Source organism: Drosophila guanche, unplaced genomic scaffold, assembly GCF_900245975.1.
Source record: "Drosophila guanche unplaced genomic scaffold, DGUA_6, whole genome shotgun sequence".
NCBI classification, from domain to species: domain Eukaryota; kingdom Metazoa; phylum Arthropoda; class Insecta; order Diptera; family Drosophilidae; genus Drosophila; species Drosophila guanche.
The window spans coordinates 459,083-477,463 of record NW_022995754.1 but is presented as its reverse complement, the minus strand read 5'-3'; the positions used below and the strand labels follow the sequence as shown (position 1 = coordinate 477,463).

The window sequence follows — 18,381 nt, the reverse complement described above, 5'->3', positions numbered from 1 at the left end:
ATGGTAATGCAGCAATATACTCCTTAAGGATGGTGACAAAATATCAATCAAATTTACATAGTTTTAACAACAAATATGCCCCAATTACATTCAGAAATGCATACATACCAGTATATGGAATGTTCAAATTGCCGTGAAATCTGTATTTGTATAAGGCTATTTAGCTCATTACAATAATAACAATTACAATACAACAATAACTACAATTTAATCATTTTCTTACCTAATATAGTTGGAAATAGGAGCTACTACCGTAAAGAAAACAGAAATACAAATATACGAATCAGTACTAAAACAATTAGCTAGGCACTGAAAGTGAACATTTTCAAGTTTGTAAAAAGGAATGGGGAGGAAGGAAAACACTAAAGATCCTTTACTTACATGTGGGCATAAGATATACAATACATAAATAGAATTGCACGAAAACATTAGCTACAAGTATTTAACATGTAAATGCATATTTATACTCAAATTTATTAAGTAATGCTATTTAAATAAATGAAACTATTGATTATAAACAACGTACATACATGTGTTAGGGGTATTTATAGGTTGTAATTGTTCTCAGGGCCGTGCCAAAGAATATTTCAAGCACCATTTATATTCAAAATTTGATAGATTCGAGCGCCCGGGGCAACTGAGCCCTTGGCCCCAGTTGCTATAGTAAACAAATAATTTACCAAAGCCAATTTATCAAGTTTGTGTTTCTGAGAAGTTAAGAGAAATGCAAATGGATCCAGTTAAAGTAATTGGAAAAGTGTAAGTTTATCCCCATTGCATTTCCCATAATTGTATTTAAATAAATCTTTAAGCAAGGAGCAGGTGCGTATGGGAAACAAGTGGCGACGTAATTATCCAGAGGTGTGGAATGGAATTTCGGACAATGATACCAATAAATTGTACCATCAAAATGATATTGACTCACAGCTAAAAGGAAAACTTAAATTGCAAGGTAAATATGGTTTATTATTTAATATTTTTGTAACAGAGGTTTTACTTTTCAGAACTATGCCCTTTTGTTCACGAAAATAAGGGCGAATCGCAATTTGTGTCACCGGAGATGCATTCGAGCTTATTAGCTAGATGTCGCTGTGGTCGCTTTCGCCAAGGCTCACACATGGGAAAGTGTCTACAGAGAACGGTAAGTCCAGATTATGAATTTGCACAATCAAGTCCAAAACATTCGGAAGTACAAAAGGGAGAGCCAGCGGACAATGCACATGCAATGAAAATACCCATTAACGTGCCGCGCACATCCAACTGTAAGTTACACTGAAAAGTCAACATCACTTGTGTAAGAAACTATTAATAACGTTCTTTGCTACGCAGCTTCCATTGGGCTTTTAGGAATCCAGACGAGCTATCGAAAACTGGAGCAATCTATGCAGTACGTTTCGCCGACATTCTCGATGACCGGGCCACGCATTACAGCAGTGCCGTATAATATTATTATAATAGGCTAAATTTCGAATATGAATTATTAAATGTCCATATTGAAATATGGAAATTATATCCAACTGGTGAATGAGTTTCTATATAATTGGTTATCAGTCAGAGCAGGTCTCTTGTTTATTAGACTTTTTAGAAAATAATGTTTCAAGAAACAAGTTTAATGTTGATCGGAAGTCATATTCCTGGATAATGAGATTTCCGTTTAGTATTACTAGCTAGCCTAGACTCCTAGGACTAAACATATATTTTAATCGTATTGATTAATATCAATTTTCTATAATGGTTACTAGTTTGATGGACTCCTTCTTATTGGATCTTGTAGGAAATAAGGTTTACACAAACCGGGCCAATGCATAAATGCATAGTTCAGTATGCAAGGGGTGCAATATATGTGCATACGTACTCAGTCACTTAACGTTTGATGCTATTTTTGTTGTTTAACCTTTTTAGTTTGTAACTAAATTTGAAAACATTACAAAAAAGCGAAGTCATGAAAACTAACCGATATTATGGAAAACTTATTGATGGTTCGAGTAAAATTACAGTTTTATTGCTGAGAGTCCTAACTAGCTGGTAATATTAAACAGAAGATCAAAGTCGAGGATTTAAGATTTACGGTATATTTATAGGATATTTCAGAACGGGTGTATTTTGGTATATTTCCGAGGGTATGTCGGTATACTTTATCGATAATTCCGCGGTCACACTGCCATGAATGTTTTTTTCAAAAACCTAAACAAATATTAACTTGTTTTTGGTTATTTGGCTATAACATTAGATATTTGTTTCACATATATTATAGCGTTCGGTAGCCCGAGCTTGAGCCACTAACATATTTTTTAGCCAAGACTTTCGTTAGCTGGCATCTAAATAAGAATGCCCTTGAATGACATTGCACCCTACAGCAAGCGCAGCCGACATATAAGTTTGAACAGTCATGTAAATTGAATGATGATAAATAACGATGATCCTCGCCATTTAACGAAATGAATGCACTGACTAATGTATGGATGAACAAGCATATCTGTTGATACACACCCCTCAAGCACTGTTAATGTCTGAGGGGCAGCACGCACCGATGATAGCGCTTATCAGTGTCGTCGCAGCCGAAGCGTTAGTACATCGCGCTCGCTTATCAGTGGGAGTAGAATTCGCCTCTCTCTGCCCAACACGACACTCAATTTTCAACGAACGCAAACGTCGGTCGTCCAGTTGGAAATCAACCAGCAGCCGGAAAACTCCAGTGGTTAGCAGCATGTCTCTCAGCGCGGAAACAGTCCAAACGACGCCCTACGAGGGCCAAAAGCCAGGCACCAGTGGATTGCGCAAAAAGGTTTAAAGCACAATTAAAACAATCATCTCGGCTCTTTTGAATTGCCCATTCTGCTCCTCCACAGGTGAAGGTTTTCGTTCAGCCCAACTACACGGAAAACTTTGTGCAAGCCACTTTATCCGCCAATGGTGCTGCCCTCACTGGCTCCACCCTGGTCGTGGGTGGCGATGGGCGCTACTACTGCAAGGAGGCTGCTGAGCTAATTGTTCGCATAGCAGCTGCCAACGGCGTGTCCAAGTTGCTGGTGGGCCAAAACGGCATTCTCTCTACTCCGGCGGTGTCCAGCCTGATCCGTCACAACAAGGCCTTGGGTGAGTGAGTGGGTGCATCGGGTGTGGGCTTCACTGTGGTTGTAAAAGCGAAAGAGCTTTGCTGATAACGAAGCATCTATTTGTCGCGGGATGTGGGATCTGCCAGAGGTCTTCCGGGTCAAATAATGAAATGAATTTGCTTCTCCCAACCCTTCAGGTGGCATTGTGTTGACCGCTTCCCACAATCCGGGCGGCCCTGAGAACGATTTCGGCATTAAGTTCAACTGCGAGAACGGTGGACCAGCCCCGGATGCCTTCACCAACAGCATCCACAAGCTGACAACGGAGATCAAGGAGTACAAGCTGGTGCGCGGCCTGCAGATCGACATCTCCAAGGTGGGCGTGAGCACCTTTGACATTGCCGGGAAGCCTTTCACCGTGAACGTCATCGATTCGGTGGCCGACTATCTGCGACTCATGGAGGAGATCTTTGACATGGCCAAGCTCAAGGAGTTTGTCAGTGGCAAGGTCACGGGCAAGCCTCTGAAGATGAGGATCGATGCGATGAACGGTGTCACCGGCCCCTATGTGAATGAGATCTTCCTGAAGAGCCTGGGTGCCAGCGAGTCCTGCGTGGTGCACACCACTCCACTGCCAGACTTTGGTGGACTGCACCCCGATCCAAATCTGACTTACGCCAAGGATCTGGTGGACACAGTCGCCCAGGGGGACTACGACATTGGAGCCGCCTTCGACGGAGATGGCGATCGCAACATGATCATCGGCCAGAAGGCCTTCTTCGTGACACCCAGCGACTCTCTGGCCGTGATCGCCCATTACCTGGAGGCCATTCCGTACTTCAAGAGGAACGGCGTTCAGGGATTCGCTCGCAGCATGCCCACCGCTTCGGCTGTGGACCTCGTGGGCAAGAAGCTTGGCAAGGAAGTGTTCGAGGTGCCCACTGGCTGGAAGTACTTTGGCAATCTCATGGATGCCGGACGGCTCTGTCTGTGCGGCGAGGAGAGCTTCGGCACCGGCTCCAATCACATCCGTGAAAAGGATGGCATCTGGGCGGTCCTGGCCTGGATCTCGGTGATGCAGCACACGGGCAAGGGCATCGAGGACATCCTCAAGCAGCACTGGTCCATCTACGGCCGCAACTACTTCACCCGCTACGACTACGAGGAGTGCGCCTCCGATCCCTGCAACGAGATGATGGACACCATGGAGAAGACCATCACGGCGGCAGGCTTTGTGGGCAAGAGCTTCTCCAGCGGCGGCAAGACCTACAGGGTGAAGGAGGCGGACAACTTCAGCTACACGGATCCCGTGGACAAGTCGGTGGCCACCAAGCAGGGTCTGCGCATTGTCTTCGAGGACGGCAGCCGCATCGTGGTGCGTCTCAGTGGCACAGGCAGCTCCGGAGCCACAGTGCGGTGAGTACTGGCAGAACACCTTGGCTTGGACTCTTTCCATATTTACGTGGCTTCGATTTCTTTCTTTTAGCTTGTACATTGATTCGTATGAGAAGGAGAACGTCCTGGGGCAGGCCAGCGTTATGCTGAAGCCCCTGATCGACATAGCCCTGGAGATTTCGCAGCTGCCAAAGTTCACCGGCCGCAATGCTCCCACCGTGATCACATAAATTACCTCACGCACTCATCGCAATCCTATCTCAATGTGTTCCTCAGCGAGGCATTTCTTTGTTATGTTTTGAATTTATTAAAGTTTGTGTAGCTTAAGAGCCGCCTCACTTGACGGCCGTGGCCAGATACTCGAACTCGGAGAGTATCATGTTGGGTATCCGCTGCTCGAGGACTCGCAGAGGCAGTCGACAAAGCCGCAAAAAGTGCAGCAGGAAGTGGAGCACATTGGTCACTTCGGTACCCAGGATTTCCTTGTCCCTAGAAACAGAAACAACAAGTTTTCTAATCGATTGCCGGCAGGGACAAGGGACAGGAGTACTCACGATAGTTGCGCCTCTGCCACCGTCACCACGTACTGGCTCATGTAGGAGATGTACAGCATCTTTATGTTCCTGTGGAACTGATTCAGAATGGTCAGCAGGCCCACAACAAGGGGCACACAATCAATCACATCTTTGGCTGCCTTAGGCAGCAGGCAGTCCGTGTTGGCGGAGTACTGCAGGCGATCCACATGGGCAATGGTGAAGAGGAACAGGAACAGCGAGACATTGTGTGTGTTCTTGGTGGGGAGGAACACCTGCTCCAATGGCTCAAAGTTTCCCGTGTAGAGGAGGATGTCCTCCAGCTCTGTCAGCATACCCACGCCCTGTTCATCGCACAGCTCCTTGTTGCGTGAGAGTTCCAACAGAAAGGCGCTGCGAAAGAGATGGAATTTAAATACTGTCAAATACCCTGTCAGTGGTGGAGTTCCCCGCTGCACTCACCGATTCAACGTGTCCGCCGAGTTCTGCAACAGCTTGGCCTCGCACTTGCTGCTGAAGCTCAGCTCGCTGGCGATTTGCTGGCGCAGCACCTGCTTCTGGCCCACCGAGAGCACCCAGTCCAGGAGCCTGGGCCACACCTTCATCCAGCGCTGCGTGTAGTCCTGGTAATACTTGAGCGGCTGCTTGGCCACCTCAGGGCCGGGAAAGTCTCGAGACTCCAGCTCTTTCGTGAGGCTTTCCAGGGCGTTGCGCCACATGCGATCAGAGGTGAGGTTCTTCTGGAGCCGCTCCAGGTTGCGCTTCAGCTCGTCCGCCAGCATGTGGGCATAGAGCCGCTCCAGTCCGACCATGCCAGCGGGGTCGAGAGCTTCGCGCAGAATGCCAAAGAACCCAGAGGCGGACAGCACCTCCGAGTGCGGAGCTCGCTTCTCGTACCAGGTGCGCTTGAGGTCCAGGAAAATGGTCTGCCTTGGGTCTGTGCAGCGCAGCACCTCGTGTGCGAGCCGTCCAATGAAGTTGTTGGAGTTCGAGGGATCCCCCTGCAGTGGCGGGAAGTTGGGAATGGGTATGATCTGGCTCTGATGGATCGACTGCCACTCCTGCACCTTGTTCCGCAGAAAGGCATTGCACTCCTTCTCCACATTGTAGCTGATGATGCGCTGGGATTCCTCCAGCAGGATGCCCAGACCCTGCACCCTCAGATAGTCCTCAATGTACTCAAAGGACCTCCGGTATCCCTCGATGGTTTTGGCCAGAGTCTGCAGCTTCTGCTGCATGAGCTGCACCTGCGACCGGCCCTTCTCCGGCGTGAAGATCAGCCCCAGATTGTAGGCATTGGCCAAGTGATTGACCAGCTCCTTGCGAATGCCATCCTCGAGCAGCTGCTTGGGATCCAACTCGATCACGCCCACCAGGGTGGTCTTCATCATGAGGATGCCCTTGGTGAAAACGGCTATGGAGTTGGTCAGCTGAGCCACTTTGGCCCGCTCCTCGAACTGGGCGTACTCCCTTAGCTTGTCCTTGTCGAGGCGCGTGGGGAACTCCATGATCACGTTGGTCAGCAGGTGGATAATCCTTGCCAGAATGCTGAACATGGTCTCCGGCACAATCTGGAGCACTCGTCGCAGGAAGTTGGCCAGCTCTGTGCTGTAATAGTTGGACACGGACACGAGATCCTCGCTCTTGGCCTGATTAATCCTCATCAGGGGCACCTCCAGCGTGCTGGCCAGCTTGAGGAACACTGCACGAATGCCGCGGACTGCGTGCGGCTGCCGCTTGATGTGCTCCTGCATCAGGGGCCTGAAGTCCCGCTGCAGCAGATGCCACGCATAGCTAAAGTCGGTAATCATCTGAATCTGTATCTGAATGTCCTCTTTGAGGTTGATTAACTAAACGAGAGAGAGAGAGTATCATTCGCGGGAATTACATGCGTATGTTGGGTAGGCTGTGGAGTACCTGTGCCATCCGATTGAGCAGATCCCGCGTCTCTTGCAGCTGCTGTTTCACCAGCATGTTGGCGTGCAGATTGTGGTATTCCTGTACCTCGTCCAGGGCCTCCATGACCTGAATGATGAGGCGGCCAGACTTTTGCGGCCTGCCCAGTTCCAGTTTCTGCAGTCGCTTGGCCACGTCACTGAACCACTGCTGCAGCTGTGGATTCGACTCGATCTTGGCCAGCGGCCGGCTGCCTGCAAAGGCCTCGCTGAGTTCCTGCAGACGCTGCATCGCCCCTTCGCGGCTGGTGCTCCAGCGCTCGTCCCTGCTCTGCTGAACCTCGCCCAGCAGCTCTCGCACAGTCAACTCCATTTGGCTGCAGTTGAGCAGGAGATGGTACAGAGCGTTCCGGTCGAACTGCAGCTCCCTGAGCACCAACTGGTGGACTTGGCTGGGCTGGACGGCAGAGCACGACATGATGAACACCTCGCGGGAGGTGTGCAGGCAGTACCAGCGCAGCAGGACATTGCACTGTCGCATCAGGACAATCAGCTTGTTGGCGTTCTGCAGCACGAAGCTGCTGTCGAGGACTCCCTCTCGCACAATTTCTTTGGTCTTTTGGAGCGTCTTCGCCAGCTGCTCTCTTTGTTGCTGGCACAGCGTCTGCACGGTTGCGGCATTCACGGTATTGGCTATGGCCGCTCTGGCCGCCTGGAATTCCTGCCAGGCGTCGATCAGGTTCACCGTGATGCCCATGTACACGGACACAATCCAATTGTCGCAGTAGAACTTGTCCACAATCTCGCGCATTTGCGAGCCCTGGCCGTGCAGCACCTGGGGGCAGAAGTAGAGGCACACGTAGAGCATCGCCGCCTGGGACGAGAGCGCCGTCGAGCGATGCGTGGGATGCGGGTAGATGGCCAACTGGTTGTATATGTCGTCGCAGCGAAGGCGGGCAATGACCAGATCTATGAAGTTCGCATCGAAGCGAAAGCGGGAGAAGTACGCCTCCGGGTATTTGGGTACCGACAGATTGGCCGCTCCCGACGATGCCTGTTTCCCGCCCAAACTCAACACTTTGGCGGCCTCCGAGGGGTGCACGTAGCCCGTGGAGCGCAGGAGTAGACAGACGTCGTGGATGTTGCTCTCGTCGCCACTTGGAGTGGCGTCGCCGCCGCTGTAGCGGTAGTAGGAGATTAGCAGGCGCTCCCTCACATCGCCGCAAATGTGGTAGTCCAGAAGCAGCAAAATTACTCCGTACAAGTAGAGGGTCTCGCACAAGAGTTGCTTGCCCTCCTCATCCTGCAGCACTGTCTCCAGCGTTTGCTGGATGTAGTAGCCACTGTTCAGCTCCTCGATGTACTGCTGCAGTGACACCGCATAGTTGTGGAGGCTCTGGAAGGCCAGATAAAAGCGAGTAATCAGCGGTAAATGGCTCCGAATTTCATCGTCCAGTTCGCTCAGCTCCTGCGCCATGAAATGTCAACCAATTACAATGTTCTGCTTGCATCTTAATTCTGTTGCTTACCGGGCTCCGTTCGATTATCTTCTCGTGCTCTTCTGCTATCTTGAAGTAGCTAAAGTCGAGTATAATCTCACCATATTTCTCCCGATCGGCCTTTGTCTCCAGCCTGCAGGGCGGCAACATCGAGTTTATTAGTGATTTCTACTCATTTTTGTACTTGCCTATAAATTGGCGGCACGTAGTCCTTGAGCCGAAGGATCTCCGCTATGATGGAATTGCCTACTGATACAATATTCAGCAGATTTTGGCCACAGGCATTGTTTTCAGCCAAAAATTCAGTCATTTTGCGGAAAAAACCTCCATTTGATAAACAATCACAACAAACAGTGCTTTCCAACACTGTCACCGCTTTACGTGAGCAATCACACATAACACACACACGCACAGCTAGCCGCTTCATGAACCAAGTTGAATGTGTTTAGTAAGTAAATTCACCTTGGCATGAAACTTTGGTTTGGCGCCAAGTCTTATTTTAATTTTGACCCAGACACCAACAGACACCGAGTGTCTTCGGCTCAATCTTTAAGTGCTCCGGAGATCGAACTGCTTGAATTTAAAATGTGCGTATATTAGAAGGGAGCGAGAACTGAGTGACCCCTTGGTATGCCTGTATCTACCAGAACGGCATCTCCACCCCCCCCCCCCCCCCCCCCCCCCCCCCCTCCACAAGGTGGGAAAAGGCGGAACTAATACTAGTACAGTATAGTTATTGGGAATGCTCGGAAAAACAGCAAGCTAACATGCTACAAAATGTCAAGCATAAATAAAATATAAAAAGGTAAAGACAAAATAATACAAAATGGAAAATATGTGCCAATTGTTTGTTTGTGGTTTTTTGTTTTATCCCAATTTAAATTTGGGGGTATATTCTTTAATTTTGGTTACCTTTCAATCTCTATTTTGGGGACGACACAAAAATGCATTAAGAATATTTAACATAATAAAAATTATTGTAAAAACAGCAATAAAATTTAACTACATAAGTTTTAATCAATTAACTAGCTAATTAACTGAGATACCATCATTGAAAAAATTAAATTGTATGTTTATTGTTGAAAACGTTGCGTACTGCACTTAAGCTTAAACCTTAAACTGCTGGAGTTCTGTTCCCCCGCATATATACTCGAGTATATACGTATATATGTATGTATTTATATATACCTGTCTATGTATTTCCGTGCACACAAGTTTTCTGAATTTTTGTCCTTTTATTTTTTGTTTGTTTTTGTTGGATTTAGTTTGTTTTTGTCCTTTTCTGTTGTTACTTAATTTTACATACAATAGTTCGGATTTGCCTTTCGTTTGTTTTGTTTTGTTTCATGCGTATGTGTATGTAATTGTAAAACATCATAAGTATACATACTATTATTATAATATATTCAGATATAAGCCTACCAACACTATGCGCTCTGTTTTTTCGGTTGATTCTGATCCTGTTCTTGCCTGCCATCTTTCTGCATTCTCATTATGGATTTAATTTTGTTTTAATTTACACACAAAGATCTTTGAATTTGAGAATTGCTTTTGGTTTAATTTTTATCTGAATTGCATGAAATGTAATGTAAATTTACTTTTGATTTTCTTAACTCGCTTCCGCTTATTTTCCGCATTTGCTTGGGGGTTTTATTTTACAAGATTTGCTGGCTAACTGTATATAAATTTGTCTATTTTGTGTGTGTGTGTGTGTGTCTGTGTTTGTGGTGTGGTTTGTGTTACGTGAGGGAGGGGTTAGAGGAATTAGGGCCAAAGGACGATTGATCCGCCTGCCGTTTGGTCCGATAGCAGATGGCAGTGGCGGCGACACATTGGCCCCACATCATGCACGCACACCATTCTCTAAATGGATGAACGAGCGCTTCTAATTCTAAAAACATGTTTGATTCTCATAATGCCTAGACATGCGCCTTCGCGCTCCTTCATCTGCTTGAATTTGTTAATTACGCTCGAGTTTACCTAGTTAACTATTAGAAGATCCTTAGCCTAAGCTTTATGTACAATTGGGATTGGTTTTATACATAATATGTTATTTAAAATTACAGCATGTGGTTTAAACAACTAGAACTAATTCAATATATGCTTTGAATGGTTTCCTCTGATGTGAGTGTTCCTTGCTGAATCTGATCTGTCTGCTTTCCTGATGGTTTTAGAAACCATCTGCAATCTGCAATTCTCTTATCGGATTCGCATTCCTTCCACCGCTTCCGTCCTTTCTGTCTGCTGCACATCATTTCACTTAAGGCCTAGGAATTATGCTTTCTTTTCGTTTAACAAACTAAGCTAGTAATTAAATATTTATAATTAGGTTTATATCGTTTAGATAAGGCAATTCAAACGCCCCGCTGACTGCGCGTTCTCTACTCTACTCCACTCTTTTCTCTTTCTTCCCTACTCTTGCTCTCTTCCTTCGTTAATGTTTATGTTTAGCTTTTGTTTCTGCGTTTTTGGATTGGTTTGGTTTCAGTTTTACAGACAATTTATTGGGGGGAATAAACGGGATTTAAACTAGACTTAAAATCAAGCGCGAATAGAAAGTAGATATAGGGCTTAAAACTTTAAAGTAAATGTTAAAAAGACTCCTAACTAAAAACAATAAACGAAGACGACGAATCAAATCGGTTAAATCTGAAGCAACACTATATTGCAATTGAAGGATGGGAGGAAATCTAAAGCAGGAAACATTACCAGAGTCCAAGCGGGTAGGGCAGGGCAGGCGCTGTGTTGTGTGGTGACGATGCAATGGAACTCAAACTGGAACAGGAGTAGAAGACAATGTGAATGACGAACAGCAGCGATCACTTGAGGTATGTTTTGAAGAGCGTGGAGCTGCGACAAAACTCGCGCTCCTTCTCCATGTAGAAGAGCATGTCGCGCAGATTGACTCGCTTGATGCGCGGCCTTAACGTGGTTGAAGCCGAGCCCGAGCTGCTCAACAGTCCGCCGCCGCTGGAACCCTAAAGGGGAAAGCATTCCATTTAGTTAGGCATTGCATCAATTAAAAGTCTAAGTCGTTTGAAGTTATACCACTCCTGCACTGGCCGCATCGCTATCCAGTTTGAGTTTCTTGCGGGGTCCAATGGCCTGAAGCGCCGTCAGATTAGCGTCCCGCTGCCGCAGCTCCTCCATCTCGGCACGTTGCATCTCCTTGGCCTAAGCAATGGTATGAAATGGTACTATAGCGAAGCTGTAACAAAGAAACGGTGGCAGACGGATCCTACCCTAGCCTTCATCTTCGCCTGCTCGGGATCCTCCACCCGGGACCTGGACTTGGCCGCACGGAGCAGCATTTCGCGCTCGAGCTCCTCGTGCCGCTTCTGTTCGGCTTTGTCCAACTCCTCCAGAAACTTGATCTGGCCACGCACATCCTTGGCGGGCTCGTAGCGGGGGTCCAACTGCAAGATTCATCATTAGAAGAGCTACGGGACCAGCAGATGCACGAGTGCGACCCACCTTGATGACATCAATGCGGTGCTCCGCTATCACAGCCAACTTCTCCACAATGTTCTTCAGTCGCTCCTGGCAGGCATGCGATATGAGGACGGCCACATCCTGCGATGGTTCGTCCAGCCCTGCCTCCGTCGTAATGGCCCGTATCCTCGCCTGCAGAGCGGGCAGGTTTAGGAACACCTCGTCCTTGCAGGAGCGTATCTGCGTGCCGATGTTCTCCGTGCAGCCGAGTATTCGCTGCGACTCCTCAGCCAGGTTGACGCCGCCCATGGCGGCCACATCGTTGATATCATCGTCACCATACATCGACGAGGACATCGAGCTCTGTTGGAAAAACGAATTGGCCGCCGCCGCTGCGGCTCCGCTCGCATTGTTCGCCTTCGCATCATCCTTGCCATCGAATGCGTCCCTCCTCTTTTTACTCGCCGCCGCCTTGCTGAGCGCCGGCGATGCCTTCACCAGCGTCTTGCCCGAGATGGGCATCAGGGAGGCGTTCATTCGCTCCAGGTGCGACCCTGCCTTAATCTCCACCAGCTTCGGCTCAAAGTGGTTGTTGTTGTTGTGGTGCAGCGAATTCTGCATTTGTTCACGGGCTCTTAGCGCCTCCGGCGGCAGATGGACCGTGGGCAGCGACGGCACCGGCAGCGACGTGACCGATGCCGAATTCAGCGTCGACAGCACCGACAGCGTGGGTGTGGGCGGCGGCCCACTGTTCGATATGGCTGCCAGCATCGGCGGGTGCAGGCTGGGCGTTATCGCCTTGATCTGCGTCTGGCCCACCTTGACGGCAGTGAGTTTGTTCGTGGGTGTGGTGTTCTGCGTCCGACCTGTGGCCCGAATCTGCACAGTCCCAGCTCGCTGCAAATGAGCATGCTGCGGTCCACGGATTTGCACAATGTTCTGTAAGAATTCATGACAGTATAAAGCGACCTATCGAAAGAGAGATGAGTTGATTCAGATTCAGCTTACCGCCTGTCCAGGCATTTGGAGCGAGGGTATCTGGGTGCGAATGCCACCCGTGCTGACGAGTCGCGGCGTCGTTGGCAGTCGTACATTGGGAGGCTGCTTCGATATCGTCGTGTGGCCGATGGTGGGCCGTGGCGTGCCCATAGCATTTGGTGTTATCATGCGCACCTGCGTCTGTCCTATGGTTGTTGTCTGGCTGGGCCCAATCGGACGGATTTGCGCTTGAATTTTCTACAACAACAAATTATTGAATATAGAGACGGATCATTGGTGGATCAGTGGATTGAGCTTTACCGTCAGCTGTTGCGAAAGTCCGGCTAGACCGATGACATGTTGGGGCGGCGGTTTGATTCCCTCGATGACCAGCTCCTTGGTGTAGAGGGCCTGACGCAGCAGTGGCAGGCTCTTCTTGAGAAACCCAATGAGACATGGCTGTGGGCTGGCGTTCAGCAAACGCTCCAGGCGATCACAAAAGTCCTCGGGCTCCACATTCGCATTGACCAGCTCCTGGATGAGGGTGCGCACATTCTTCTCCACCGGCTTCGGTTCCCGTGTCGATAATTCAATTAAATTGGCTAGAAACTTGCGACACTTTTCTTTGGTATTTCCCTGCTGAGCCGTCGTCGTTGTCGTTGTGCTTGTCGTCGCTGGCGCTCCCCCCGAGGAGCTCACATTGTTCACCTGCTGTTGCTGCTGCTGCTGCTGATGATGTTGCTGCTGTTGCTGGTGCTGTGCTGGTATTGTTTGGATTTGCGTGATCTGTGGCAGGTGGGGCGCCTGCGAGTTCAGCTGCGTCAGGTGCGGCGGCTGCGATGAGCTCGTGTAGCTATGTGCATTGCTGCTGGCCACCGAATTGACAATGATGTTGTTGGAGGCGGTGGTGTTGGTCATCGACTGCACGATCAAAAGAGGAATCAATAGATTAGCAATGATGAGAGGTAGATTTCATTGATCGATAATACACAGCGCAAAGATTAGTGCAAAATTAGGAGAGAAAAAGCGTAAGATTAACCACAAAAAATAATTATATATGTAAATAGATGTAAATTAGAAGATTAATGATTAATGGGACGGGCAGCAGGTTCCTGGACTCCAAATGTGTGTGTGCAGAGGGGCATGGGGTGGTTATGGCTTGGTGGTTTAGGGGGTGTGCGACATGAGATGAGAGTTCGCAATGCATTTATATCTTCCCTCCACAGCAGCCCAGCACATCACATCATTGATGAGCAATATACTGCTCCTCTCAGCCTATGAATTGATTTATATACACATATAAAAATATAGAGGTTCTGTCTTTTCTGATGCCAGAGTCCTGAAACAGCAGCAGGCCTTGGCCCTAAGAGGCAGCGAACAACTAAATCCAAATAAAGAGAGTATGGCAAATACACAGACAACAGATACAGATATATATACGGATATACAGCGGTATGCAGCATGCATGCAAAACGTAGGCTAAGTAAAATACATCGATAATATCGTCAATCAATTGAGTAATCATGAATTTGTCGAGTAAGTCGAACTAAAACTGAACTGAAGCGTAAATAAGATCATAAGATTCAAATGCATAACAGACAAAAGGAGAACAGAGAGTAGAAGAGCAAAATATATATTGTATATAATATATGGATGGCATTGTATATTGCATATCCTGAGGATTGAGATGGTTCTTCTTTTTACGTTTTGCTTGATCTTTATAGTGACGGGCACATTGGCTGCAGCTGCAGCCGCCGCGGCAGCCGTGGCAGCGGCATGTTGCTGCTGCTGTTTCTGTTGCTGCTGAGCCTTCAGTTGCTGCTGCTGCTGCTGGAGCTTCTGCTGTTGCTGCTGTAGCTGCTGGTTAGTAGCGGGTTTGCTGTTGCTGTTGTTGTTGTTGGTAGTAGTAGTGGTGGTGGTGTTGGTGGTGGTGGTGGAGGCATTAATTATATGGTTATTGTTGCTATTGCTGGATGGGATTGTGGATGATGTACGGACAATCGTTTTGCGCAGTGCTATGCTAACGCTGGCAGTAGTGCTGGATGCTTGCTGTTGCTGTTGTTGCGACTGAAGTTGCTGCTGCTGCTGCTGTTGTTGCTGCTGTTGGGATGGTTGTTGCCCATGATATCTACTTACAGCTGCAGCCGGCACAGTTTGTAGTCGTATCTGTGTTGTTGTGGGATGGTTTGTGGTGCTTGTTGTGTGGTGGCTGTTGGTGTTATTGCTCGCATTGGTCATGGTCTGTGTCACCGTTGGCGGGCCCGTCGTCGTGGCCGTGCCCACGCGCAACAGTTGGAATCCATTATCCGTTTTCACCAACAACGCTGGGGTCTGTCCTGTATTAAGTGTGCTTAAAGTTATCTAAAAGATAGAATAGAGAACAGAGAGAGAGAAAGAGATTCGAATTTGGTTTTCATCGGTTGGACAAATGGTGTGTGTGTATGTGGATGTGGGGAGCCAAAGTATATGGATTGGTGGTGCACATGTTTCGAGGGTTTTTCGGATTTTTGTGGGATGTATGGACGTGTGGATTAGTAGAGAAGAACCCACCACAACAACATTGCACCACTCAGAGGGCATGCCATGACATGGGAACACTCACCGATGGACTCTGCGGCCTCACACCACCCATGTGGGAGTTGATTACCACTCGACTCAGCGGATTGGCGGACACGTTCTTCTGCTGCTGCTGCTGCGATGGCGACTGGTGCCGCATGCCCACCACAACTCCTGCCGGCAGCATCGAGTTGAGCAGCGGCTGGCCCTGTGGACACAATATCATTAGTATTATTCTTTGAGAATTGCCAAGATTGAGCTCAAGTTCTACGACAGAGGGGCTGAAGCGTTTAGAGGGGGAGGATTGAAAGATTGCAGATTGCCTACAGCATGCAACCCGTTCAGAGCTCCTATGATGGGCTTGCTCCTTCACGGATTCAAGATCGCAGATCACAAAGAGGAAAATGTAATTTTGTTGTGCAGACCAATTTTTTGGGAATTTTCGGGGGCGTGTGTGTTTGTCTACAGGTTGTTCTATACAAAGCGAGCGTTCAAAGCAAAAGGTCTACAAATGGAATGAGTTCTTACTATATCAAAATAAGCATTGAGTCGGTTGGGATCGGGAGGATTTGGGAGGAAAGGGAAACAGAGTTCACTGTCCCTGGTGGAATTGGAGGATGAAAGCGAAATGAATGCATCAAAATATATACGCCTAAATGTGTGTATGTGTGTGTGGGTGTGAACTACATTACGATTGGTTCCGATCGTGAAGGCGGGAGTCGGGGAAGAAACTTGGATGGATGTGAAAATGGGAATATGGGGGATATAGATAGATAAACCGGATCGGACGACTCATTCGCCTTACGCCTGTTTTCTGTTTCTCTTTGTTTGTTTAGCTTGATGTGGATACCTGATTGATGGTCTTGGTCATTGTTACGATTCCTGCTGGTGCACTTGATACTAGACCCGCCGGCAGGGTGACAGCATGGTGATTGGATTTAATAACTAGGGTTTGTGTTTGGGTGGCACCTACGGATTGCGTCTGCTGCTGCTGGTGGGGCGACTGTTGGTGGTGCACCTGAGTCAGTCCCGGATGGTGGCTGCCAATTCCGGCCGTGATGGTCTTGATGGTTGTTGTGTTTGGAAGCTGGGCAGTTGAGATGATCGTCGGACCACCACCACCGCCCGGATTGCCACTTATATTAATGGTTCCATTGGGCAATTGATTGGTGAACGTGATTCGATTGCCGGCTGCTGTTTGGCTATTCATGGTGAAGGTGGAGCTGGAGGTTGAGGCGAAGTACTAGGAGCGGAGTGTGTGTTTGAGTTGAGGCGTGGTGTGGAGTGGCGGAGGCGTTCGAAGACCCTTTTTCGAGTGTCCCTCTAGCAAAGATGCTGCTTCAGAAGACGTTCTGTTGCCGCCGGATTTCTCGATCAACTCCTTTCGGACATCGTGTGTTTGTGGCTGCAGCAAAGGTCTTTCACTCGGAACAAAGACGCGGACACAGACTGTTGCATGCTGCGTGGCTCAAAAGCGAACTGCAAGGCAATATGGAAAGCACTTTAGTATTTATAGAAGGGCCAAGCGATCGCTTGATTTTGGGATAATTTACGCGTCTGCCGCTGCAGCTTGCTACCTGTGCCACCGTTACCTGGCGGTCATAAAACACGCAGATGTCAAGATCCGACCAGTATCGTTACCAGAACCACAACCAGCACCTGGTGGCAAGACCAGAGAGATCACGCCGGACACTGGAGATTCACACACACACCCACAAACACATACACAGACGCAAGCCACGCGCGCACACATATAATAATTGCATTCACCTTGGCCAAAAGCCTTAAGAGCGGCCGCGGGTGCTCCGCTGACAAGCGCTTATTCACGCGGCTGCTGCTGCGCTGGCGAGCTCTCCTTCTCTCACGGTCGCGCCTGTTATCTGACTCCTCCGCTGCGGTGGGTCGATGCCTGAAAGATTTATCAACAATTTTTCACACACCACACGCGCTCGGTCTGCCTTTGGCGTCGGGCACGGAAGAGTGTCGCTTTATTTTGATTATTTTGATGTACAAAAAATTTGGCAGCGACAGTAGTGCGACAACGCCGCCATTTTCACGAATGCGCGTGCAGAATAATCGTGTGGCGAGGCGTTGCCAGAAGCTGGGCGGGTAATATTTTCAGTGTTGAACAACGCGCTGATTTGATTAGTCCGGCAGCGCTCAATTAACAAGATTAACAATTTCGGAACTGCTTAATTATCAGATATTTAATTTACATTGTTTTGTTATCGCAGTTGTTCAGCCGCCTGGTTAACGCCATTAACGCATTTTATGGTGTGGTATACACTGATGCAGTCAATCAGGGACATTACTTCAGCCCCAGCAAAGTCAGCAGTGTAAACAAGCATATGGGGCTACAATGTAAACATTTCCACCGATGCTGTCTCCACGAATCCAAATACTTGCACTAAAACCAAATTTAGTTTACATGCGTGAATGGGATGGGTTCTTATTATCTTCACATGATGATAGATTGCAATTCAACGATCGCTGCCATACAAGTAGTATTAAGTATTAGTAAGCTGGATTAGGTGGCTGGGAGGTGGTGCTTATGTTTGTGTGTGTGTACCGTTTTGTACAGCCTGCAGCCGTTTAACGCACTTTGACGCTTGTTTACGATAGGCACTCACTTCAATTCATTTTTCATTTAAACTCTGTGCACTGCAGCGCATTTTCAATGTATTCGCCGTGTTTTCTGGCTCTTAGCCGAAAAAAACCGAGTTATATTGTTTACGACTAGTGTGATAGCGGACCTTTTCAGAAAATATACCGTGCGACCCTCACAAATATACCGTAGTATACCGAAAAATAATTCAAACCGCTTGACAAGCTACAAGTAGTCAAATTATATAACATTCCATGTTTAGTTTTAACCTTAATTGGTAAACAATCCAATAAAAGGAAGTCATGAAAATAAACCAATCCTGTGCAGAATTCATTGATAAATCGGATAAAACTGTAGTTTTAGCGCTAAGAACCCTACCTAGCTTGTAAAATGAAATAGAACATCAAAATCAAGGAAAATAATTTAAGATTT

At 47.9% G+C, this 18,381-nt stretch overlaps 4 protein-coding genes across 10 annotated transcripts; 2 read left to right on the top strand and 2 right to left on the bottom strand.

The window, feature by feature from the left end:
* The first annotated feature begins 641 nt into the window (after positions 1–641).
* LOC117588844 lies at positions 642–1,497 on the top strand. The gene is made up of 4 exons (XM_034280338.1): positions 642–759; positions 813–952; positions 1,005–1,262; positions 1,330–1,497. The coding sequence occupies exons 1-4, from the start codon at positions 725–727 to the stop codon at positions 1,461–1,463; spliced, it is 567 nt and encodes a 188-aa protein (XP_034136229.1). The 5' UTR covers positions 642–724; the 3' UTR covers positions 1,464–1,497.
* Positions 1,498–2,623: 1,126 nt separating this feature from the next.
* LOC117588874 (phosphoglucomutase) lies at positions 2,624–4,709 on the top strand. The gene is made up of 4 exons (XM_034280380.1): positions 2,624–2,785; positions 2,850–3,096; positions 3,254–4,472; positions 4,543–4,709. Exons 1-4 carry the CDS (start codon positions 2,708–2,710, stop codon positions 4,679–4,681), a joined length of 1,683 nt encoding a protein of 560 aa, XP_034136271.1. The 5' UTR covers positions 2,624–2,707; the 3' UTR covers positions 4,682–4,709.
* A 25-nt stretch (positions 4,710–4,734) lies between these two features.
* LOC117588873 (WASH complex subunit homolog 5) lies at positions 4,735–8,721 on the bottom strand. The gene is made up of 6 exons (XM_034280379.1): positions 8,567–8,721; positions 8,409–8,511; positions 6,902–8,347; positions 5,447–6,834; positions 5,006–5,377; positions 4,735–4,940 (listed from the first exon to the last, which is right to left on the bottom strand). Exons 1-6 carry the CDS (start codon positions 8,686–8,688, stop codon positions 4,787–4,789), a joined length of 3,585 nt encoding a protein of 1,194 aa, XP_034136270.1. The 5' UTR covers positions 8,689–8,721; the 3' UTR covers positions 4,735–4,786.
* A 1,389-nt stretch (positions 8,722–10,110) lies between these two features.
* Positions 10,111–18,099, bottom strand: LOC117588900 (transcription initiation factor TFIID subunit 4). 7 transcript variants are annotated; one of them, XM_034280450.1, is made up of 10 exons: positions 17,975–18,099; positions 16,195–16,823; positions 15,391–15,552; positions 14,493–15,149; positions 13,110–13,709; positions 12,819–13,046; positions 11,853–12,749; positions 11,621–11,794; positions 11,427–11,552; positions 11,198–11,356 (listed from the first exon to the last, which is right to left on the bottom strand). In XM_034280450.1, the coding sequence occupies exons 2-10, from the start codon at positions 16,552–16,554 to the stop codon at positions 11,198–11,200; spliced, it is 3,363 nt and encodes a 1,120-aa protein (XP_034136341.1). In that variant the 5' UTR covers positions 16,555–16,823; positions 17,975–18,099. The 7 variants fall into 7 exon arrangements, with proteins under 7 accessions (XP_034136342.1, XP_034136341.1, XP_034136344.1 ...); XM_034280453.1 differs by lacking the exon at positions 16,195–16,823 and adding an exon at positions 17,115–17,253 and having other exon boundaries at positions 17,975–18,079; XM_034280449.1 differs by lacking the exon at positions 17,975–18,099 and adding an exon at positions 17,115–17,476.
* Positions 18,100–18,381: the final 282 nt, after the last annotated feature.